This window comes from Ochotona curzoniae, unplaced genomic scaffold (assembly GCF_017591425.1).
Source record: "Ochotona curzoniae isolate NIBS_2020 unplaced genomic scaffold, NIBS_Ocur_1.0 scaffold_4683, whole genome shotgun sequence".
Taxonomy (NCBI): Eukaryota; Metazoa; Chordata; class Mammalia; order Lagomorpha; family Ochotonidae; genus Ochotona; species Ochotona curzoniae.
In genome coordinates, this window is record NW_024467121.1 from 4,139,604 (window position 1) to 4,165,452 (window position 25,849).

General features: G+C 42.7%; 1 protein-coding gene across 1 annotated transcript; it reads left to right on the top strand.

Annotated features, from left to right (window-relative positions):
* Window positions 1-192: 192 nt before the first annotated feature.
* Window positions 193-24,634, top strand: ARL5B (ADP ribosylation factor like GTPase 5B). Its single transcript, XM_040967930.1, has 6 exons — window positions 193-475; window positions 14,891-14,951; window positions 16,397-16,544; window positions 20,966-21,049; window positions 21,836-21,987; window positions 24,299-24,634. Exons 1-6 carry the CDS (start codon window positions 427-429, stop codon window positions 24,345-24,347), a joined length of 543 nt encoding a protein of 180 aa, XP_040823864.1. The 5' UTR covers window positions 193-426; the 3' UTR covers window positions 24,348-24,634.
* Window positions 24,635-25,849: the final 1,215 nt, after the last annotated feature.

Below are 25,849 nucleotides of genomic sequence, written 5' to 3' on the forward strand. Positions count from 1 at the left end.
CCCAACCTACCGCCCACCGGAAGTGAAGCCCGCGGAAACGCCACGTCGAAGCGGGGGCTGACGCATGGGTGACGACGTCACGCGCCGTCCTTCCGGCGATGGGTGGTCCGGCTCCGGGAGGGAGGCGGGGCGGGGGCGGGGCCTGGGGCTGGAGGCGTCTCCGGTGGGTAGGTGGGTTCAGAGCGAGGGGACTACGGGTCGGCGTTGGGCTCACTGTGCTCGAAACAAAGGAGTCTCCGGTGGGGGACGGGGCGCCGCACCTTCTGACGGGTAACGGGGCTGCGGGTCGGCCGGCGCTGTCGCCGCCGCGCGGTCTCGCTCGGCTTCTCCTTGGTGCCGGACAGCCCGTACCGCGTTGTGTGGGCTGGGGGGGCCGGCGCAGCGGCACCTGCTGCTGAGGGAACCCCACGACCCGTCCAGGTGCTCATGATGGGGCTCATCTTCGCTAAGCTGTGGAGCCTCTTCTGTAACCAAGGTGAGAAGGATGGAGGCGCGCCCGGCTTCGAATCCGAGGCGGCCGAGTGCACTTGCCCTACCTAGGTAGGGCACGGCGGGCGGAGACGGGGTTCCTGGGTGAGGAGAAGCGGGCTGGGACCCCGAGAAGAAGGGGCTGACTTAGTGGCCGGGGTGGGCAGAAGCTCGGTTTTAGAGACCGTGGGATCTTGCAGAAGAGTCAGGATCTGTGTGGAGAAGGGGAATTGAGAGAAGACGCTTTGGGCGACTCGAAATCCAAACTGGGAATTTGGAACGGTCGCGAGGCGCAGCGGAAAACCCCTGAAGTTGCCTGGAGGCATGTTGAGGGCCCTTTCTGTCTTCGGTTCTCGCCTCCTTGTTTGGGTACCTCGGGAGAAGTGTCCGACCGGGAACCTAAAACTTTTCTCTCTTGACTAGTATTGTTTTGTTGTTCGCCTTGCCCTCCCAGCCGGTGCGTCCTCATGTTCCCCGTAATTTTGCCTGCTTTCCAAGAACTAGAGAGTGAGTTGTTCAGTTCCGATACGGGGTGTCTGGAGGTCTGCATCCTACGCCCTTTCCTTTCTTGGGTGTTTGAAAAAAAAAAAAAAAACTTAATGCTTTCGATTGTGAGAAGCTACGCGTCCACCGTTGATGGTGAATAGGCTATGAGACACACTCCAAGCTGCAAGTCCGAAGGGCCGAAAAGTTGTTAAACCTGTTCTGAGTCAGAAGGAGATGCGGTGCCTTTTGAAGACAGAAAATTCTGTGCCAAAAAGGGGCGGACACTAAAGTTGGAGGTTTTTTTTTTTTTAAGATAAAATGATCTTTTCTTAATGGAACCCAGTTTCAAAATTGATAAAGCTTTGCTTTGCATTTTGCCCTGGAGTGATTTATAAGCCTGGTGTATCTTTAGAATGGCTGTAATTCATTTGTCCTGTGGATAACAACTCTTAAAAATTTGTGTTTTGTAAATAAGGATGCATGCTCACACTTACACATCTATGTGCAAATGCAGGTATGCAGTTACCGCAAATAAGTATCCGTTTTTAGATGGTTTAAGTGTGAGTCTGAGTTTACTATGTCGTTTCTTCCAGTTTATGTTTCCTAATGTTATGGGAGTTGATAATGTAAAGCCGCATTTTAAAACGTGAACTTTAAAACAGTAATTTATTCCTTGTTCCTTGGAATTTAAGACGTATTGCTAATGTAGTTGGCTTTCCCTATCTACTCCTCCCCTTCCTCCTTTTCCCTTTTCTGTTTTATATTCTGGCTCTTTGTCTTTTGTCATTTATGTTTTCCCTGATTAAAAAAGAAATTTAATGTATGAGAAGGGAAATTTTTTGAGATTATCAAAGACTCGTGGGCTGCTTTTACCACTTTGTTGTTCCGACCTCCTAAAGCTCTGTTCCTACTTAGAATTTTCTTTCCCTTTTACTTTCATGATGAGCAATTATAAATAGTGATTGTGGTATCATGTTATTCTCATTGACTCATGCAGCATTTACTCATAGAACACAAAAAATTAAAAACAAAAAAGATGCATGCCTCCCTTGCTCTGGAAGTATTCAGAGATTACTCATCTAGACACACGTTGAAACTTAATGATGTAGTAAATCAGTGAATGGATTTATGTAAAACCGATCGTACCAACAAGAAGGGAGGCAATGACTGTTCTGCAGGTGGTTCCAGGAGAAACTGTTAGGGTAGGGTGGTCTTGGATGTTAGTGAGCAATTGGAGTGTATCCAGGCGTATAAAGAGTTTAGGTACAAAGTACATGCTCTCTAGGCGGAGAACTGGCAAGCGAAGGAATGAACTTGGCACAGGTGAGCTGTCTGACTTAGTTGCACAGTGGCTTAGTTGGCTTGTTTCTCGATTGGAGAGGTAGCCGGCAGAACCAGATCTCAGAGGGCTTGAGATGGCAACTGCGACGTCCGCTGTGCAGAGCAAGCAGGCTTTCAACAGTACTTTTCAGGGGTTTTTTTTTTAAACGAGGGGAATAATGTGATCAAATTCATATCTTAATATGTATTTTTCTTTTCTGTATCGAACACAACTATCAATATATTTCCATTTTTACCATTATATACATCTAATCCAGAATTGCCCAACTTTGGTTGCCAGTTAAAATAATCTGTTGGGAAGGCTGCACTTAACTCTAGTCAAATCAGAATAAGTGCAGAATTGATTAAAATGTACAACTAGTGTTAAGAACTATACTTTTATTTTTGTTTGAGGGTACTGTTAAGAACCATTGGTTTTTAAGAATTTTCTTAAAGATTTATTTAGTTTTCATTTGAAAGGCAGATTTTGCAAAGAGAAAGAAAGATTATCCATCTGCTGGTTCACTCCCCAGATGGCTGCAATGGCCAGAGCTGAGTTGATCTGAAGCCAGGAGTTAGGACATTTTTTCTAGGTCTCCCACAATGGTGCAGGGTCCCAAGGACTTGGGCCATCCTTGGCTGCTGCCTTCCTCAGGTCAAAAGCAGGTAGTTGGATCAGAGGTGGAACAGCTGGGACTCAACCAACTCTCAATTGGATGCTGGTGCCCCAGGGCCTGTTATGCTACCATACTGGCCCCAAGATTTATATTTTTGTTTATCTGAAAGGTAGAGCTACAAAGAGAAAAGACAGAAAGAGAGACAGATCTTCCATTCATTGGTTCATTCCCCAAATGACCACAGTGGCCAAGCTGAAACCAGGAACTTGTTCCATGTCTTCCACATGGGTGCAGGGACCCAAACCATTGGGCCATCTCCTACTTGTTTCCCAGGCACATTAGCAGAAAGCTGGATCAGAAGTGGAGCCGCTAGGACTGAGTTGAGCCCATGTGGAATTCCAGTGGCTTAGGTGGAGGCTGGGCATGCTGTGCCACGATGCTGGCACAGAAGCTATTGATGTTTATGTGCTTACTTGCCTTATTTTATTTAAAAATTTTCTTACTCCTATTACATTTTTTGTTTTTATTAGTGTTTTTATATTTCAGGCATTTTCTCAGAAACTGGAGACCTTTCTTGGAATAAGCATATGGGAGGAATCTAAGTTCACCCATTAGGTTGTGCATTCTTTTTTTTTTAATTATTATTTTTTGAATACATTGCCATTATCTTTCTCTCTTGTGTTCTGACTATATGTGCTGGGCTTCAATTATTTCTTATATTATGAAGAATTAAGGACAATCAAAGGAGGCTTTAATTATAGTTCATTTTCAGAATCAACTACACATCTTAATTATCTAATTATTTCCTTTTCATTGGTGAATCTTGTGTTATAATTTTGAATACTTATCCATAGTCCGACTTTGTTTTCAGGTACATCAAACTTCTCTTCTCTCTGCTGCCAGTGGTTTGAAAGCTTCAAATGATTAATTCATTCAGATTTCCAATAAATGTCATCCCTCAGGGAAGACTTCCCCAACCACTCATCAGAAACAGCACTCTCTGACCCCAGTTCTGCTTCTTTGCATCTCTACCCTGCTGTTTTTCTGAATCCTGTTTATATTGTACCACCTGTTAATGTTACTGCAGTTTTGTTTGCTTTTTGTGTCTGTTTCTTTCTATGGAAATAAAGTGTTATGCATGAACTTTGTTTCATTTCCCCTTGCATTGCCAGTGCCTGGCACTTGGTAGATGCTAAATCACTGTAACACATGCGCATAGTTTTTATTTGAAGAAGTTAAATACTGAAATGTCTTAGAGTGATATGTATCATCAGACCTGTTTAAACACTTTTTTTCTAGAGTTATGTAATTCTATGTTACTGAATAATATGTTTACATGGGAATTTCAAACATCGTGATGAAAGACATTCCTGTTTTATGGACAAGCACTTGGGCCAATTTCCATTGGGTTCCCAGGCCATTAGAAGGGAACATCATGGATTGAAAGTGGAGCAGCCAAGGCAGGAAGCAAGGCTCAAATGGGAGGCCTTTTGGGATGCCAGAGTAGCACCTTTACCTGCTATGCCACGGCCCAGCCCTTATATAGTTCTTTTTTTTTTTTTTTTTTTTTTTTTTTAATAAATTTTATTTTGACATTCTTTACATAGTTAATTAGGGTAAGAAGGTTCAAGGGCTACAGGAAAGTGGATAATACTAATATGTTTTCCATATTGTTACCTTCATGTTTAAAAGGGGGGTTTTAAGGGAGAAGGCCCACCCAATTTCCCACCCTCCCCAAGTCCCGGGTGTAGGGCATGCTCTGAGGTCCTTGCTCAAGTGGTTTTGATATTGCAACAGTTATGAATCGCTGTCAATCTTGCCGCTCCAAGCACTATGAGGTCTTTGAAAAATCCACTGAGTGACATAGTCCATCATAGCTTAGATGGTTGGTTGACCCGGTCTGTCTTCGCTCTTTTCTTTGTTATGGTTCTGAGTCCAGCATTTAGATTAGGAAGATCTCCAAAGAAACTTCTTGTATGTGCTAACAAGTACAGGGCCTGGCACCGTCCATCGCTCCAATCAGCTGGTGGTTGCAATTCCTGGGTTGGTTCTGTGTTCACTCCCGTCTTCCACTGGAGCCAATGGGTGTTGCAGTCCAGTCTGGTTCTGCCCAGCACATACTTGGCCCTCACATAAACCAGCGGGAGCTGTAGCCTAGGTTGGAGCGACCCACAATAACCCCAACCAGGCCCACCCCCTACCCTGGTTTGCCAGTAAGTGTAGCAGTAATCCAGTCTGTCCCACATCCCATTCCACCCCAGCCGCTGTCTTAGTTTTATGTCCTCCCGTGGAAGTGGTAACCCAAGAGGGATGAGCCCACTATTTCCCTCCCAGGCCTCTCCCACTCCCAGATTCCAGTTGATGCTGCCCAAACAAACCTCGCCCACTTTAATTTTGTTTGCACCAGTAGGAATAATCCGCCCAGCCTGGCTTTTCCCTGATCTAGTCCACATGAGGCGCACAGGTGTGGTAGCTCTGCCTAGTCTGGTCTGCCCCCATCCCAGCCCATGCTCTCCTGCGGAAGTAGCTGTCCAGCAAAGGAACCCTCCCTTATTCCCCTGCCAGCTCTGCCCACTTCCTTTCTTGTTCTCAGGCTGGTTGGGCACTGCGGTCCCTTCTGGTACAGGCAACCTCACCTCGGCATTCCATAATGTGCACTAGTCTTTGTTGCGACCGACCCTGGGTCGACCCACACTGGTGCCTGGATTTGCCAGTGGATGATGTGGACAGATTCAGCCTGGTCTTGCCCCCACGTCTGCCAACTGTATGCCAGTGGGTAGGTTTCCATGGCCTTTTCTGGGCTGTTTCCTATCATGTTTCTTGCGTTTACCTGCTGGGTCTGTGTCCTGCCAGAGGAGTTGCCCAGGCTCCTCCATCAGAACCTCTCCCAATGCCAGGTTTCACGCTTACCAGTGGGTCCATGAGCCAACCCTACTCAGTCCACCTCCTGTCATAGCAGGAACTGTGGCTTTTCCTGACTGGCCTTCAACCCAATCTGGTGCTTGCTGTTGGATGTTCCAGCCCAGCCATGGTTTGTCCATACCCACGTATGGCTCACACATGGCTCAGTAGGGGTTTGAGACCCTGCCTAGTCCATCCCACATCTGCCCTGGTCCTCCAGAACACCAGGGGGAGTCGGGGTCCGGCCCAGTTCGGTGCATCCAATCCCAGTCCACATTTGTGCCAAGGGAGACTACAACTGTTTCCAGATCAGAACGCAGCCCCCTTCCAGGCCACGCGCCTCTTGGTGGGAACCTCAGCCCAGCTAGGGTTGTCCCCTTTGCTCCCCAACCGGGTCCGTTCCCAGGCATAGATCACATGCCTGCCAATGGATGCTCTGACTCAGCTTGGCACAACCCCTCCCCTGTCCCGAACTCTGCCTTAGACACTGTGACTCAGCGTCCCAGGCTCCCACAGACCAGCAGGTACAAGAGCCTAGCTCGGCATGACCTCTGCTCCCTCCTGGTTTCTAGTTTTACTTGTGGGCTAAGGTTTGCTCAGTCGTGCCTAATCTACTCTGTTCCATTACCAGTTGACACATTGGCCAACTGTTGGAGCTACTTGTGCAGGGCAAGCCCCAAGCCATAGCTTCTGCATGACTGGTATTTGGGGCTCAGAATTGTTAGTGATTACAAGTTTTGCTAAGGAAGAGTTACTGCCTCTTTCAGGTCCAAGAAGCACAATGGGTTCAACCTGGAGCTAATTAAGCAGCAACTCAAAGAACCAAATCCCCAGAGCTCCCCAGCCGGGCGGCCAGCAGGCAGAGCCTGGCACCAATGGCGCACTGGCCGCCCGAGAACGGCTCACCATGTGCCCATGGCGGCCGTCCGGAATCCAGGCATGAGACGCCCCGTCCTGAGACCCACCAGCTGCCGGGAGGCAGCTGGAGGTTTAAAATTCCCAGGCCCAAGGTCGCGCCCCTCCCAAATCCCCTTCACCGCCCAATGAGGGCGGTGGCTGGGTGCCGGACCTGCCCAGTCCCGGAGGCCTCCCCCCCTCGGTCTACTCACCCCGAAGGAAGCGGCCCCCGAAACCCAGCAGGCCCGGGGAGGACGGCTCACCATGTGCCCATGGCGGCCGTCCGGAATCCAGGCATGAGACGCCCCGTCCTGAGACCCACCAGCTGCCAGGAGGCAGCTGGAGGTTTAAAATTCCCAGGCCCAAGGTCGCGCCCCTCCCAAATCCCCTTCACCGCCCAATGAGGGCGGTGGCTGGGTGCCGGACCTGCCCAGTCCCGGAGGCCTCCCCCCCTCGGTCTACTCACCCCGAAGGAAGCGGCCCCCGAAACCCAGCAGGCCCGGGGAGGACGGCTCACCATGTGCCCATGGCGGCCGTCCGGAATCCAGGCATGAGACGCCCCGTCCTGAGACCCACCAGCTGCCGGGAGGCAGCTGGAGGTTTAAAATTCCCAGGCCCAAGGTCGCGCCCCTCCCAAATCCCCTTCACCGCCCAATGAGGGCGGTGGCTGGGTGCCGGACCTGCCCAGTCCCGGAGGCCTCCCCCCCTCGGTCTACTCACCCCGAAGGAAGCGGCCCCCGAAACCCAGCAGGCCCGGGGAGGACGGCTCACCATGTGCCCATGGCGGCCGTCCGGAATCCAGGCATGAGACGCCCCGTCCTGAGACCCACCAGCTGCCGGGAGGCAGCTGGAGGTTTAAAATTCCCAGGCCCAAGGTCGCGCCCCTCCCAAATCCCCTTCACCGCCCAATGAGGGCGGTGGCTGGGTGCCGGACCTGCCCAGTCCCGGAGGCCTCCCCCCCTCGGTCTACTCACCCCGAAGGAAGCGGCCCCCGAAACCCAGCAGGCCCGGGGAGGACGGCTCACCATGTGCCCATGGCGGCCGTCCGGAATCCAGGCATGAGACGCCCCGTCCTGAGACCCACCAGTTGCCGGGAGGCAGCTGGAGGTTTCCCTTATATAGTTCTTAAAGTATTGTTTCGTTAGTGCTGTGTCTTCTGATTTTTCTTTAAATTTCTTCTGTTCTCTAGTTTTCTGAAGTTTTCCCCCCTTATTATTTGTGTTGTTAATTTTTATTCGGTATATGGATGCCCCCCTCTCCCTCCCTCCCTGTCTTCTCCTTCTGTTTTCCCTCATATTATTAAATAGTCAGTGCCTGGGAATAGAAACGGTCGTTTGGTATCGCCTTAGAGACCCTGATGTGGGGAAGGATGTTCCAGGGTACTGCTTCAGTGGTCTTGATAGTCCTAAGATATTGTCAGTTTCACTGCAAAATAAAATTTTTTTTTTTAAGATTTATTTATTTATTGGAAAGTCAGATATACATAGAGGAGGAGAGACAGAGAGGAAGATCTTCTGTCCAATGATTCACTCCCCAAGTGAGCGCAATGGCGGATGCTATGCCAATCTGAAGCCAGGATCTGGGAACTTCTTCTGGGTCTCCCTCGCAGGTGCAGGGTCCCAAGGCTTTGGGACGTCCTGGACTGCTTTCCCAGGCCACAAGCAGGGAGCTGGATGGGAAGTGGAGCTGCCTGGATTAGAACCAGCGCCCATATGGGATCCTGGGGCGTTCAAGGCGAGGACTTTAGCTACTAGGCCACGCTGTCAGTCCCCAAGAAAATCTTTTGGTGAGGTACTCGATGTCCTCCTTTGACGTAGGTGAGCTGCTTGTCATGTCTTTCGTGTGTGTCTGGGTATGTTCTGTAGTGCACAAGCATCAGCAGTTGAGGAGGCCCAGTTCTGATACTTGGACTCTAAGTTCGGACCACATATGTTGTGATTTTCCCTGAGGTCAAAGTTTGAGTTAGGGGATCTAGTTGCAGAGTCCTCCATGAAACCTTGGTTGGGGTGACTCTTGTGTATGCCATCTAATGCAGAGTCACATTCCATCCATTACCTGCTTCACCCAGTGCACATACCAGTGGGTACCAACTGTCTGGTCAGTTATACCACACCCTCATCTCTCAAACACACCAGCCAGTGCTGGAACTTTGTTGGTGTGACCCCACTGACCTCCACCAGGCCTACTCCCAACCCCAATTTTTGCACTTGCCAGCAGGTACTGCCCCATAACCTGGCCCATCTCACATCCCATCTGGCTCTCATGCACACCTAAGGGTGCTGTGGCATAGGTCAGCCTGGCCCAGCCCCACATACAGCCCATACTCATGCCAGCAGGTACTATAGTCTTTTCTGGCCTGGCCCACTCCCAAACCCAGGCAATGATGCTGCAGCCATGCCTGTCCTGACTCCAGCCCCATCTCACGCTCACCACCTGAATCAACAGCCTGACAGGGGACTCCTTGAAGTTCTCCCAGGCTCACTCCTAGTCCTGATCTTATGCATGTCAGCGGTGCTGTGATCAAGCCTGGCATGGCTTGGCCAAGTCTCTGTACTCACCCGGCAGGTACTGCAGCCTGGCCCAACCTGCCCATCCTCAGTTCCAACTCTCTCTGGCAAGTGCTGCAGCCTAGCCCAGCCTGGCTGATCCTCAGCCCCAGCTCTCAAGCGAAATGGTGGGTGTTGTAGCTCAGCCTTAATTTTCTGTTTCTGCTTACATTTTTGTCAGTCATTCATATTGAATATTCTTTTGTAAATAATTCTTTTTGGAAGTACATTCTTTTTTTTTTTTTTTTTAAAGATTTATTTTTATTATTTTTTCATTGGAAAGGCGGATATACAGAGAGGAAGATCTTCCATCCGATGATTCACTCCCCAAGTGAGCGCAACGGGCCGATACTATGCCGATCCGAAGCCAGGAGCCTCTTGCGGGTCTCCCACGCGGGCGCAGGTTCCCAAAGCTTTGGGCCGTCCTCGACTGCCTTCCCAGGCCACAAGCAGGGAGCTGGAAGGGAAGCGGGGCTGCCGGGATTAGAACCGGCGCCCATATGGGATCCCGGGCGTGCAAGGCGAGGACCTTTAACCACTTGCGCCACCGCGCCGGGCCCGGAAGTACATTCTTTTGTAAGTTATTCCATCTCTGGTTGCTCACTCATTTGCATCTTTTTTTTTTTTAAAGATTTTATTTTTATTATTTTTTCATTGGAAAGGCGGATATACAGAGAGGAGAGACAGAGAGGAAGATCTTCCGTCCGATGATTCACTCCCCAAGTGAGCGCAACGGGCCGATGCTATGCCGATCCGAAGCCAGGAGCCTCTTCCGGGTCTCCCACACGGGTGCAGGTTCCCAAAGCGTTGGGCCGTCCTCGACTGCTTTCCCAGGCCACAGGCAGGGAGCTGGAAGGGAAGCGGGGCTGCCGGGATTAGAACCGGCGCCCATATGGGATCCCGGGCGTGCAAGGCGAGGACCTTTAACCACTTGCGCCACCGCGCCGGGCCCGCATCTTTTTTTAATATAAGATTTCTTTATTTTTCTCTATTTTCTTTGGAAAGTCAGATTTACAGAGAGGAAAGTCTTTCATCCGCTGATTCATTCCCCAAGTGACTGCAATAGCCAGAGCTGAACTGATCCAAGGCCAGGAGCCAGGATCTTCTTTAGGGTCTCCACACGTGTGCAAGGTCCCAAGGCTTTGAGCCATGCTTGACTGCTTTTCCAGGCCACAAGCAGGGAGCTGGGAGGGAAGTGGGGCAGCTGAGACACAAGGCTGGCCACCCCTATGGGATCCTAGGCACAATCAAGGTGAAGACTTTAGCCACTAGGCTACCATGCCAGGCTCCACTTTTGTATAGACTTATTTATTTATTTATTTATTTATTTATTTTTAGAAAAGCAAAATTATAGAGAAAAGGAGAAACTAGATGGCAGGTGAAGCAGACGCGACATGAACCTGCACCCATATGGGATCCCAGTGCTTGTAAGAGGAGGATTTAGCCACTAGGCCAATATTGCAGGGCCCTCGCTTTCACTTTTAAAAGTACAATTTTATATCATCCTCAGTGGACTCTTCTCTCTTCTCTTTGTAACTTGAAAATTTTCATTGCCCTTCATTGTTTTTTCTGAGGAAAACTTACCTAATATTTGTGTCTACTTCGTTTTGTGTTGAATGGCCTTTTCTCTTGCCAGCTAGACTTTATTTATTTTCAGCAGATCGATTAGCCTTTTGTACCTAGTTTTAGCTTTTTTTTTAGCCTTATCCTATTTGAATCTGCTGAAGTCTTGAATTTGGATGTGTTTTTTTTATTTTTTAAGTCACCCTATTTTTAACTTGAATTGTTCAGACCAACTTTACCCCCTAAACAGTATAGTATAAATCAGTTTCTTGAAAAGCAGCCATTAAGTAGTGAATTGTGACTCCAAAATAAGAAATATTAGAATGGATCTCACTAGAGATACTGTGTGAAATTTTTAACAAGTACACAATGAGTTTTGAGGATGAATGATAATGTAAAATGTTTCCTTAAGGCCCAAGTACAGTGCCTGTTACACTGGGGCACTTAATTAATTAATTAACTAATTAATTTCTTCCTTCCTTTTCTTTATTGCTTTATTTATTTCTTTCAAGATTTATTTTTATTGCAAAGTCAGATATATAGAGAGGAGTATCTTCTGTCCAATGTTTCACTCCCCAAGTGACCACAATTGCCGGTGCTCTGCCAATCTTGATGTCAGGAGCCAGGAACTTCTGCAGGTCTCCCATGCCCATGCAGGGTCCCAAAGCTCTGGGCCGTCCTCGACTGCTTTCCCAGGCCACAAGCAGGGAGCTGGATGGGAAGTGGAGCTGCTGGGATTAGAACCGGCACCCATATGGGATTCCAGCAAGGTCTTTAGTCACTAGGCCACCGTACTGGGCCCTCTTTTTTGCCTGCAACAGCCAGAGCTAGGCCAGGCCAACTTTATGATCCACAACTCCAAGTCTTTTCCGTGAGTAGTAGGGCTCATGCACTTGTGCCATCACCATCTTCTTTCCCTGCATATGCATGGGAGATGTGGAAGAAACTCCTGGCTCCTGGCTATGGATCAGCCGAGCTCAGCTCTGGCCATTGCAGATACTTGGATTGTAAATCATCGGACAGAAGATCTTTCTCTTCAGCTCTCCTCGCTGTATATCTGACTTTCAAATAAATAAATAAAAAGGTAGGTCTGTAATAAATAAGATAAAATAAAATTATTTCACTATCCACAAAACTTTTTAATGGAATGTATTCCACCCCTAATATATATATATTCTTGCTCTAAGCATGAATACTTTATACTCTGTGACAACAAATAGATTAATGATGTTTCTGAGACACGAATGAAGATGAATTTTGCTATACCTGTGTTTGCAGAATCTTTTCTTAATAAAGAATTTAGGATTATTTGTGTTATCATTTACCACTCTTAATGCTAATTGAGATTGGCTGTGTTTTAGTCCATCAACTAATTATGAAGTCTTTGTAGGGAATATTCTGAGGCATTAGAAATGAAGAAGATATGTAATCTCATGTATATACACTGAGGATTAGTTGATGTTATAGAATGCTTAATTTTATCATATTATCACAGTGTTGTAGACACTTTGATTCTAATGAAATGGAATCTCTAATCTGTATTTGAAATATGAATTATCTTAAATATTTAATGTTCATCTAGTTAACACAAATACAAATTTGACATTGAAGGGAGATCCTTTTTATTTTTAAACCCTGTCTAATACATTTTGGATGTTACATCAACAAGTAATAATAGTTACTACAGAATAATGCAAATAGTGCAAATTTATATAAACATCTTCATATCTGCTTTAGTGAATTACAATTGTTGAAGGAAATTATGTATACCAAAACAACTGCACAGGAAATCTCTGACATTTGCAGCATTGAATGGATTTTTGTGTATGTGTTTATATGTATAGCATGCGGTCCTTGGATGGGTGTCCCTTTGATTAAGTCCAGCCAAAAAAGTAGTGGTTGGAACAACCATGTAAGTCACACACACCTCTGCTTAACATTAAGGGGCATCATTTACTGCTGCGTGAGAGTTGTACTTTTTTGTACAGATTGATGTGAAAATTCAGTAGACTGTTGTATTCAGTAATTCAAATAACTTAGTTTATTAATGTAGTTATAGATGTGGATATATAAAGCTTTATCTTCAGTTTTCTCCTTACATGAGGATGCTTCCTTATAAGGATAAAAACTTTGCTACTTGTATACTCATGAACTCACATCTTTGAAACATTGATTTATTTATTTGAAAGTCAAAGTTATGGGAAGAAGCAGACACAGAGAGAGCTGTCTTCCATGAACTGGTTCACTTCCCACATGGCTGCAAAGCCAGGAGGTTCACCTGGGTCTCCATGTGGATGACAGGAGCACACACATTTAGACCACTGTCCAGGCCATCAGCAGGGAGTTGAATCTGAAGTGGAGCAGTCACTGGCAAGTGCTGCTTGCCAGCTGGTACCATCCCTCTGTTCCCTTCTCCCCGCTGCAAGTATCTGCACCAAGTTTTGCATACCGTTGACACGGGCTTCCTCCCTGCTGCCAGTACTCAGTGATCTCCAGGGGCTGTGCAGCTGTCGCCCAAGCAGTCTGTTCCTCCCCTGTTACGGATGCTCATGATCTTGTTCTTGTAAAGGAAGTTTGTTTACACTTGCTTGAAGTAAGGCAACTCTTCAAGACTGACTCCATTAAAAAAAATAGGGGACATTAACCTAAAGAGTCCAAGAGGAAAATTACGACGAGTTACAATAAACGAACTTAGTTATGTTTGTTTTGTTTTGCAAAGTATCTTTTACCATAAAGAAAAAAGTAACCTCTCCACAGGACCATGTATATCTGCAGTTTACCTAGGCAGTAACTACCGTGTAAAGATATACGAAGATATAAAAATGGTTTTTCATATCAAGAACTTGTCTAAAAATCATGGCTCCCCTTTTATTGGCTATTGCATTATGAAGGCTTTAGAATAGGACTATAAACTGATACTGGAGCAAATATAGGATTTGAATTTTGACATTTATCAGAGGTTATCCAGAAGAGCAAAGTCTGGCGTGAGATGTACATTGGCTACAAATTGTGGCTTTTCTTTCAGGCCCCATTGAGGTTCTCGAGTAACTTGCTACACATTCTACTTGAAAGAATGGGAATCTGTATGGATTACAATCCAGAAAAGATGATATTGGGCTGTTTTCTACTTTCAAAATAGACTGTAAGCCATGTACCAATAAAATAACTTTATGAAGGTGGCACCAGAAGGAGCAAAGAGCTGGAACAGGTTTTCATTGAACAAAGAATAGTATTGCTTCAGAAGAAAAATTGAAAAAAAAAAAAAATCAGAGCCTAAGTAGTTTGCTTATGTTTTTAAATGAGTGGGAGGAGTGAAAAACTGATTGATAATATAGGTGTGTCATGATGGAGAAAAGATGTTAGCTTTAGGTTTTAAAATGAGATTATTTTGAATAAAAAGGAATGCACATAACTGGGAAAGCTTCCAGGTGTAAAAGCCTGACAAAACATTATTTTGATCAAGAAACACTTCTAAGTTTGTAAATGAAAAATATGTCTTAACTTAAAACTCTTAGTGCCTTTTTTTATTTAAAAATATATTTATTTTTCTTGGAAAGGCAGATTTACAGAGGGAAAGATCTTCCATCTGCTGGCTGCTGAGCCAATCCAAAGACAGAGGCCAGGCACTTCTGGATCTCCCTTGGGGACACAGGATCCTAAAGCATTGGCCATCCTCCACTGCTTTCCCAGGCCACAGGCAGAGAGAGCTGAATGGGAAGTAGAGCAGCCAGGCCGTGAACCAGTGCCAGTATGGAATACAGGTGCTTGAAGGTGGAGGATTAGCCATCACGCAAGCCCCCAAACTCTTCGTATCCTAAGATGAATACTTGAGTCCCTCCTCCTCAAAATCTGATATAAATGACCAAGTTTTAATCTTAACCATTTCTCAATCTGTTTTACATAAAGAGAACTGGACGTCATTATAGATACTCAGATCATGTTAACAAAGGAAAGAGCCTTGGCAGTGTTTAACAGTCTGGTAGTAAATATCCAGGAAATGATTGTCATTAACAAGCTGATTAATATTGTTGCAAGTATATAATTATAGTTTGTAGCACTGTGAAATGTTTATGGTTTGTTTTCTTTTTGTAGAACACAAAGTCATTATAGTGGGACTGGATAATGCAGGGAAAACCACCATTCTTTATCAATTGTAAGTATGGGTATTTGTTCAACAGTTTTTACTGTTTTACTTATTGAGACTTTGTAATATAATATTCCTAGTTTTATAATATGATAGGAAAATTGAAACATTCCTTTTTTTTGTTTCCAGATGCAAAATTTCAAAAAGCAAGGAAGATAAACTACAATATGTTTGCTTAAGTCTTCACAAACATTCATTGCAGTTGAACAAAAAAATGAATATTAAAGTAAAATAAATAATGCACATGCTACTTTGCAGAGGGAGGCAGTAGAGTGGATTTCATTTAAATCCTGGCACACTCAGTTTCATGTCTAGGAAACTGCTGTTTCCTGATAGCTTCGGAGTTGTTTAAGAGCCAAAGGCATTCAGTCCAAATAAATAGCAATCATCCTGAAAGTACTGAAAGACATAAAACTTACAGAGAAATGTTAATACTTATCCTTGAGGAAATGTTTAACAGTTCATCAATCCACTTATCGGAGTATCTCCCTTTACCTGTCATTGCCAATGAAACGATCTTTGCTAAACAATGGAAGTAAATCCATATCCAAGGATAGTTATGAAATACATCCTACCATTGTGAGCCCCTTACTTGGTCCCACCTCTCCTTGGTTAAAGGCACACGCAGCCCACCATAATATACATACCCAATGCTTAATGTATTTTTCAGCCACTTTTACTGAATGTATGATGTTTCAAAATTGAAGATTTACTTATTTTCTAAAAGCATTTTCATTTATTTGTCATATATTTTTATGTGACTTAGTCTTCAGCAAAAATTTAAGCTTTTCAGAAACTAATTATCTTCATTAAATATTCTGCACATAAAAACCAAAAAGAGTCGCAAGCCTCATCTAACATAACACTAGCATACTATTAGAACTACGTGTTTATTGAGTATAGTAATTAATGTAACTTAATGATATGATTGTAAAAACATCAATATTCTAAACATGCTTGTTGTTCTTTTTAAGTGACATTTCCATCTCTTCAATGCCTCATCTTTTTTTGTTTCGGTTACTAATTCTGAATTAATTTTAATAATTGAGCTAAGTCTCAGTTTTCTTCCATAGACAGTCTTCAAAATCATGGATCATCTACTATCCAGTGCCTGCCAGCCTGCAAATATTAGTGGCACTGTCACCCCCAGTTGTCATGTGATAACAAAGCATGCAGTTGGGATTTTGAGCTATAGAAATGCAAGTCCAAACCACTGTGTTCCTTTCTGACTAGACCAAACCTTCAGTTCATTTAATGGATTCCAAAAAAAATTTTTTTTCCTTCAGCAATTATAATTTATCTAAATATTTATTTTCACAAATGTTCTCCTACTTTCTATTTTCACATAAAGGATTGCTATCACTAGTGCTTATAAATAAGGATGATTAATCTATCTAAAATTACAGAGGTAATCAGATTTACAGAGGAATTTTTTGATATCTGTCTTTTAACAGCTTGATGAATGAAGTGGTTCATACTTCCCCAACCATAGGAAGCAATGTTGAAGAAATAGTTGTGAAAAACACTCATTTTCTTATGTGGGATATTGGTGGTCAGGAGTCCCTGCGGTCATCCTGGAACACATACTACTCAAACACAGAGGTATGCTAAGATGACTTTTGAATTTTAATAATCATAATTAAAAAAAAAAAAACCTAAAGAGCAAATACAGAAGTGGACATGTTATCCAGAGGCATGTTGGCAGTTGCTTTTCACTTAAGTTCCTTTCAGTGACAAAGTCAGATTGTCAGAAGAAAATAAGCAAGTATAGAGAGAATTGGGAACAGTTATTAGTGTAGTGCCTACTGTTGACCGGGCTCTCTGTTTATCTTCATAATTCTGTTTCCAGACATTGGAGAATTTTGACATTGGGAGAAATTAGATCCAGTTCTCCAAAATCTTGCAACTTGTTAAAATCCTGATTAGAGGAGGATAACATACTTTAAGCATAATTTAATAAAAGTTTTTCAGAAAGCACGTGTTGAGCATTTAAAGTTGTGAGGAAACTTTAATTTTTATTTTTTTAAAGATTAATTTTAATTATTTTTTATTGGAAAGGCGGATATACAGAGAGGAGAGACAGAGAGGAAGATCTTCCGTCCGATGATTCACTCCCCAAGTGAGCGCAATGGCCGATACTATGCCGGTCCGAAGCCAGGAGCCTCTTCCGGGTCTCCCACGTGGGTGCAGGGTCCCAAAGCTTTGGGCCATCCTCGACTGCTTTCCCGAGCCACAGGCAGGGAGCTGGAAGGGAAGTGGGGCTGCCGGGGATAGAACCGGTGCCCATATGGGATCCCGGGAGTGCAAGGTGAGGACCTTAAGCACTTGAGCCACCGCGCTGGGCCCAACTTTAATTTTTATAAAGTTGGGTTGCAGACCATCTTCTAGAAGGCCATGTGAGATATTTTGTGAGTTCAGAGCCAACCTGCACAAACAAATCTGTATTATCTTCTAGTTTCGCTTTTATTTCTCTTTTAACACCATGAAGTACTGTTCAAAATTTTTAAAGTACAGATAGTATCCATGTAGCTTTTTTTTTCTTTTTTTTACAAAGAGGTATATTTCACCAATAATCTCCTCTAAATTGAAACATATTTTTTTTATTTTTCCTGATAAGTTTTTTTGGGTTCAGGGATTTGGGGATGGCTCCATAGCATAGTAGGGTAAGCCTCAGCCTGAGGTGCCAACATCCCACATGGGCACTGATTCAAGTTCTGGCTGTAACACTTCTGATTCAGCTCCCTGCTAGTGTGCCAGGGAAAGCAGCGGAAGATGGCCCAGGTCTTTGGATCCCTTCATCCACATGGGCAATCCAAAGGATACTCTAGGACCCTGGCTTTGGATCAGCCTAGCACTGGACACTGTAGGCATTTGGAGAGTGAACAAGCAATTGTAAAATTTTTTTCTCTGTCTTTCCTTTTTCTGTAAATCTGAGTCTCAAATAAGAATAATTAATTTTTTTTAAAAAATGTTTTAATTGTAGTTGAGGGAGGCCAGAGCTGAGGCATAGGAAGTAAAGCTGTGGATTACAATACCATCATCCCAGATGGACTCCGTTCAAGTCCCAGCTGCTCCATTTCCAATCCAGTTCCTTGCTAATACATCTGGGAGAGTAGCAGAGGATATTCTAAGTATGTGAACCTGTATACCCAGGTGGAAGACCTGGATAAAGCTCTTGGCTCCTGACTCATGCCTTTAGTTGGGCCTTGCCCTGGCTCTTGCAGCTATTTGGGGAGTGAAACCAGTAAATTGAAAATCTCTTTTCTGTGCTTGTCTCTGTAGCTCTGTCTTTCAGATAAATAAAGTCCTGAAAAAGAAAAAATTGGAGTTAGGGAAAGGTGAGGAAAGAGGTGTAATGAAAGGAAATTTTGCTCTGCATGATTGCCTATTATAAAAACTATATATTTTTGGGCCCAATGCAGTAGCCTAGTGGCTAAAGTCCCCACCTTGCATGTACCCGGATCCCATATGGGCGCTGGTAGGTATCCCACTGTTCCACTTCCCATCCAGCTCCCTGCTTGTGGCCTGGGAAAGCAGTTGAGGATGACCCAAAGCCTTGGGACCTTGCAGTGGGAAATCCGGAAGAAGCTCCAGGCTCCTGGCTTTGGATTGGTTCAGCTCTGGCTGTTGTGGCTACCTGGGGAGAGTACCAGCAGATGGAAGATCTTTCTGTCTGTCTCTTCAAATCTGCCTTTCCAATTGAAAAAAAAATTAAAAAAAATTTTTTTTTCTAGATTGAGATTGTAACATAATACATATATGTGTTAAGATTTATTTTGATTATTTGAAAGGCAGTGGCACAGAGCAGGCAGAGGAGAGAGGGGTTTCTTCTACCTGTCATTCACTCACCACGTGACTTAACCATAATGGCCTGACAGATTTGTCCAGTACTTGCTCCTGGCTCTCTTTCTTTGTCATGTGCATTTCTGTGTGTGTGAGAGAGATTTATTTTATTTATTTCAAAGGCAGAGTTATGAGAAAGAGCTCTTTCATCCCCTAGTTCACTCCCCAAAATGTTACAGTGCCCAGGACTGGCTTAGGCTAGAACTCCAGCCAGGTCTCCCACATGGGTGTCAGGGGCACAGGTTCTTGAGTCAGCTTCTGCGTTCCCAGGTGCCTTCACAGAGAGCTGGATGGGAAGTAGAGCAGCCAGAATTCAAGCCAGGGCTCCTACATATGATGTCAGCATTGCAGATACAGACGGGGCCTTAACCTGCTGTTCCATAACAGAAGCCCCTATGTGTATGTTCCAGTGCAGTGTGTAAATAGGAAACCAGGATGGCACAGCAGAGATCTTCAGCACTTGTAGTTTTTTCATTTAAGAGAGTAAGCAAAAATTTTATCAGAAATTAGCTTACTGTATACATTTATATCCTAAACATTCTCAATCTAGGATATGTTATAAAGTCATAGAAGAACAGCACTTTAGGATATTACTGCAGCTGTGAAAAGAGCGATTGTCATTGGTAAATTGGTTCAAGTAGATTATAGCTAGCCCGTGTGTAGTTAAGGGATTTGAAAGTGGAATGTCTGAAACTCGTGAAAGGCTTAGTTTCATGTGGGTACAGAAAGGGATGTGATTACTGATGCCTTTTGCATGAAATGTTCAAGAATATCAAAATTATGACACAGAGCAAAGATCTTTATTGCAGTATGCCATTCAAACACAGCATTAGCAATTTCAGGTAAAGATCTGTTTTATGTGTTTTAATAGTCACTTTGTTCTTCCTTGTCATTTTACCTTATGAAAGTTTTTACACTGAAGAATCACTCAAAGCAGCAGCTGCTGGCACCTTCGTTTGTGTCTCCAATACCTTCCCATAAAAAATTGCCCATTCTTTCTTTGCTGTATTTCTCTTTCTAAGCCTCTTTGTTTATGTACTGATTACTCCGATTATTACTCTCTGTAATCATCACTTTAACCTGATTCTACTCCTGGTCTCAATTTATTTTGCATCATCCCCCCTACTGTACATGATCTTCAGCACCATTTAATCAATAACTCTTCAAATATGCTCGTTTTAAGGGAGCCTTTGTCACTATACATTTTTACTTAGCAAAATTTCGTTTGCAATCTTTCATTTGCAGTTATTTGAACTTTTAGTGTCTTATCTTCCTTCTTTCCTTTCCTGCAAATGTTTATCAACAGATTTTTCTACTTCTGGCTCTCATATTTGTTGTCTTTTATTTTTTTTATTTGAAAGGCAGAGTTATAGAGAGAGAAAGAAAGAGAAATTTTTCAGTCATTGGTTCACTTCACAGGTGGATATAATGGCCAGGGACGGACCAAGCTAAAGCCAGGATTCCAAAATCCCCTCCGTTCACATGCTAGGGCACAAGGATTTGGGCCTTCGGCTTCTTTGCCAAGCACAATTTCGGGGAGCTGAATGGGAAATGGAGCAGCCTGGGCTGGAACTAGAGCCCAGCTTGGATGTCAGCATTGCAGCGTATGGCTTTCCCAGCTGTAGTACAACACCATGGCCTTCTCCTTTCATTTTGATCTGTGTGTCCCTTTGCCATATTAATACTGTTTTTGCAAAAGTGTCTTTTTCTGGGGGATATATCAAGCTAATCCTTCATCTGCAGCGTCAGCAACCTAAACAGGAGCTTCTTCTGGATCTCCCACTTGGGTGCAGGGTCTCCAGGCTGTGGGCCATCCTCTACTGCTTTCCCGTATCAGTCAGGGAGCTGGATGAGAAGTGGAGCAGCCAGGATACGAACCAGTGCTCAAATGGGATCCTGGCAGATGCAAGGCAAGAACTGCACCAAACTCTAGGCATCACTTTTTTAAAAAAAGAAAATTAACCTGACCATGGTATTTATTTGTTAAAGTTGCAAGTTACTGTTTTCTTACTATTAACATTTGTATTTCACTGCATGATAGGATTCTATAACAAAATGTTTATGACGAAATAGCAGTACATGCAATGATGATATAAAGAAAGTACTTATGTCACTTGGGTAGATCTGCAGAAAACTTTGCAATGTCTAATTCATTTGGTTTGTTTGTATTTGTCTTCTAGTTCATCATTCTTGTGGTGGATAGCATTGACAGGGAACGGCTAGCTATTACAAAAGAAGAATTATACAGAATGTTGGCTCATGAGGTACATTTTAAAAGTGAATCTTAGCAAAATACTATGCATTGCTTTTTTTTTTTTTACAAAGATGGGTGTGATGTTGACTTTCTCATTATTAGCAAAACTTCATATGTAAATATTACATTGAAAGTCTTACAGATAGAATTTCAAACATTAATTTGTAAACCACTCCTGTTACTGCAGATTTTTTTTCAAAGTTAACGCTGCTTATGCCTGCCTTAACAACTTTATAAACAGAGTAAGAAAAGAGAAAACTCTGTAATATGTAACACATCTAGTTTTAGTTCATTTCTTGTAACTATAGTGTTCTACTGTAATATACCACCTTTAGTCTCTGCTGTTAATGACCACATAGTTTATTTCCAACGTTTGTATAATGTTGAAAATGTAACATAGAATGTTAATCCATATGCCTAAGTTATACAAATATTCATATTTATTCAAATAGTAAATATTACCCAGCATTCACTTGCACTATTGCAGTTCACGTTTTGGAGACACTCTTGTAGTTGGCAGCATACCATTGTATTTTCTCGACTGGAATGTTGCTTGTATAACTTGAAGTCAGTATTTAAATTCCAGGTTTATTTTCTTTTTGGCTTGACCCTTTTGGCCTAGAAATAGGATTATAACTGTGTGGTTTATGCTTAAATTTGTTAGAGTGAATCATTAAATCAAGGTTATGTGATGTTATTTTGTAACTGTGCAACTGGGTATATTTTATCCTGCTGCTTCATTAGTTTATTTTGATTTGTGATATTTTAATTACCAGAAACACTGTGTTAATTGCAGGATTTAAGGAAGGCTGCAGTCCTTATCTTTGCAAATAAACAGGATATGAAAGGATGCATGACGGCGGCTGAAATCTCTAAATACCTCACCCTGAGTTCGATTAAGGATCATCCGTGGCATATCCAGTCCTGTTGTGCATTAACAGGGGAGGGGTGAGTACTCATCTGAGAGGGACTGAGATTTCCTTCAGATTTTGCCAACTTTTTTGGCCAATTTGCTTATTGCTTGGATCCCATTCCTTTTGTTGTTACTGTTCTTAAAGATGCATTGGGTATTGTGTATAACTCTTACTGTTTTATTTGGTCTATATACATGAAAGGCAAATTGGGGTTGTAGGGGCGATCTCCCATCTACTGATTCATCACTTAGCCAGAGTCTGGGTTCCTCCTGTGGGTGACAGGAGCCCTCTCAGGGTGCACATCAGCAGAAGCTGAGACTGAAGAGCACAGCAAGGCATTCCAGTATAGGATGTAGGGGTCACTGGTTACATAGTAACCAGAATGTCAAACAACCCCTTCCCTACTATGACATCCTGCCCCATCCGAAACAATTTAATACGAGTGTAATGCTTTATTTTTAAAAATACCATAATATACCTCTGAATTAAATTTTTATAATCAGACATTTTAGTTCCTTATTAATTGCTTTTATTGTTTAGTAACTGAAAGGTATCTGTAATATAACCTGAATTAAACATTAAGCTTTAAAGAAATTTCACCTTTTTTTTTTTTTAAGATTATTAATTTTTGGCCTGGTATGATAGCCTAGTGGCTAAAGTCCTTTTCTAACGGGATGCACTGGGATCCCATATGGTACCAGTTTGAGTCCCAACTGCTCTACTTCCCTTCTAGCTCCCTGCCTGTGGCCTGGGAAAGCAGTCCAAGATGGCCCAAAGCCTTGGGACCCTGCACCCGTGTGGGAGACCCGGAAGAAGCTCCTGCCTCCTTTGGTTTCAGTATTGGTTCCGCTCTGACTGTTGCAACTACCTGGGGAGTGAACCAGCAGATGGAAGATCTTCCTCTTTGTCTCTCCTTTTCTCTTAAATCTGCCTTTGCAATAAAAATGAATAAATATTTTTTTAAAAAAGGGGAGGTGCACAAGCAGGGAGCTGAATGGAAGTCCAGCAGCCAGTACATGAATCAATGCCCAGGTGGGATCCTGGTGCTTGAAAGTATAGGATTAGCAACTTGGCCATTTCATATTTTCTTCAGAAACTTAGGCCTAAGTTCCCAGGTTTCTTTTTTCCTATTTCTTTTACTTTTTTTTTTTTTTTTAATTGAAAAGGCGGATTTGTAGAGAAGGAAAGTGAGAAAGGTCTTCCATCCACTGGTTTACTCCTCATGATAGCTTCACCTGCTAGAACTGAGCTAATCCGAAGCCAGGAGTCAGGAGCTTCTTCTGGTTCCCCCATGTAGATGCATGGTCCTGAGCTTTGGGCCCTCTTCCACTGCTTTGCTAGGCTAGATGAAGTGGAACAGCCATGATCCAAACCCACATGAACAGGATCCCAGCACTTGCAAGGGAAGGATCAACCAATTGAGCCAATACACCAGGTCCAGCTCCCAGCTTTCTACAGGAGTAAATCTGCTTTATGTAGGAGTCCTTCCGTGGGCATACTCATAAAATAATAATGTTTGATATAGTTATCATTATGGTATTTTCTTCTTTTCCTACGAATTTCAGTGTACTTGTATTAGGGCAAGGAAAACTCAAAGTGTTTTGAATGGGTTAACTGGTTTAAAGCCAGGAACTTACTTATATTCAAATCAGCATTGTTAGTTTTTCTCATATTTAAAATGGGTTGCTGGGCCTGTTGTTCTGACACCTCTAGTGGCACCACTTGAAATGCTAGCATCCTGTATCTAAGTGCCAGTTCAGGTTGCTTCTACTCCACTTCTAGTCCAGCATCCTTCCAGTATTCCTGGGCAGGCAGCATTGTGTAAGGAACCCAGATGAAGTTCCTAGCTTCACCCTATCCCAGTCCTAGCAGTTACAGGCATTTGGGAAGTGAACCAGTGGATGGAACGTCTCTGGCTCTCACTGTCACTGATTTTCAAACAAATAAATAAAATATTTAAAAACAAAAACAAGCACTTACAACATAAAAGTATTTGTAGACCTTTTTGGCTTGTACTGGGCCATAAGTATTTCATTCTTTAAGATGTAGAGGGCAAGGTGAAGTTCCTACTGTCTTTCTCTGTCACTTTCAATTTTGGTTCATTTTAAAGGATTGAAACTGGCAGGGTTCATATTTGCAGTCTTCAAAATGATGCTAAAAATTTTATATTAACTTGTCTGATTAAGATGATTTTAAATGAACCTTCCATTTTACTGGAAGTGATAATTGAATATTATCACTGAAGTGTGTACATAAAGATTATAGCGTCAACTTTTGGGTAACAGTGTGCTTTCAATTAATAAGCATTAAAATTTTAATTTTGTACGTGTTTCTGTCTTGTTCAGATTATGTCAAGGTCTGGAGTGGATGACTTCCCGGATCGGTGTGAGATAACTTTTCTGCTTCAAAGAGACTGCTCTATTTATTCTGTGACATGAACATTTTTTCCTAGTACCTTTGGCTGCTAAGGCAGCAGCATGTTTAATTTATAACAACACAAACCTCTATGAGCAACACTTGAATCAAGTGCAGCTGAACTGGACATAAAAGATGTTTTTCTTAACTTTTTTTTTTTTTAAATGCACTAATATTCAGTTGGATAAGTGTTAACTCTGTTTTCTGCAATGGAATTCTGACTGCTTATTCTAATTACTCAATGTCTGCCTTGTAAGAAACGTTTGTCATATGTTTAACATTTTCTGAAATATTGTTACAGCTTTAATGACCAATATCTTTAAATTCTTGACCACCACTCCCTCCTAATGAGATAATTACTGGTTTCACAGAAAAATAGTGCAGATCATCGTGTACCACTTGCAAACTGCTCCGGCACTAATTATTTGCTCACTGTATAAAACATGTATCTTTTGGGCAGAATTTATTAAAAGAAATTTGCCTAGAAGGTATTTGTAGGGAAGATATAAACATCATGAGTACTTGCTTCCAAATTTCCCCCACACTACTGGAAGTCATGAAATAATTTTAAGTTGCTATTACCCTGCAAATTAAGTAAGCTATTTTTTAATCTAAAGGAATGAAGTTCACCTTTATGCTTATAACATTTGGTCAGAAATGAATCAAAGTAAAATATTTATTTGAAAGCCCAGCTTTAACGATAAATATTGGGTATATCTGATATTTTAAGATTATATTACTCAATGCATATGTTACTACCAGAAATTATTAATACCAGCACTAAAATTAGAATGTTACACTTAGAGTATATTTTACTATCAATCTACATTCAATTTTATTATCAGCAAATGTTTCAGCTATTTTACTTACGTAGGAGATCACATCTGCTTTGGACCCTAACTAAAGCAGAAGTATCAGCAGTCCGTTTGATTTCTTAAAATTTGAAATAGGATCTGTCAGCATTTCTGCCACCAGCAGTATAAACTTCAGTCTGCTTGAGGATGTTGTCCTTGACCGTAGACTTGAAACAGTTGCCATCTTTGTACTTATACCTTTGCCTCAAAATTTTATAGGAAACTGCTGAGTTTCATCCTAGCTTTTATAATATGAGGCTGTCATTTAATTTTGTTTAAGATTTACAAATTAAGAGACAATTGAAATGAAGGAGAAATCCTATTATCTACTAAAATTTTATTGATTGGACAGTAATAAGTTGTCTAATATGAAAGATAATCTCAGCACAGTGTACTTGAAATTAAGATGGAGGATAACTTATAATTTCAATTCTCTTTATCTAAATTGTGTGATTTGATTTAATGAAGGGGGTAAAAATGCATCCTTTAAGAAAACAGTACTTCATTTTTGTAATATTCCCTAGAATCAAAAATAACATTGTGTTCATAAAAAAAATCAAGACACCTGTTCAAATGTGGTATTTTAATTTTCTTCTTCTTTTTGAGTGTTGATTTAAATTGTACTCA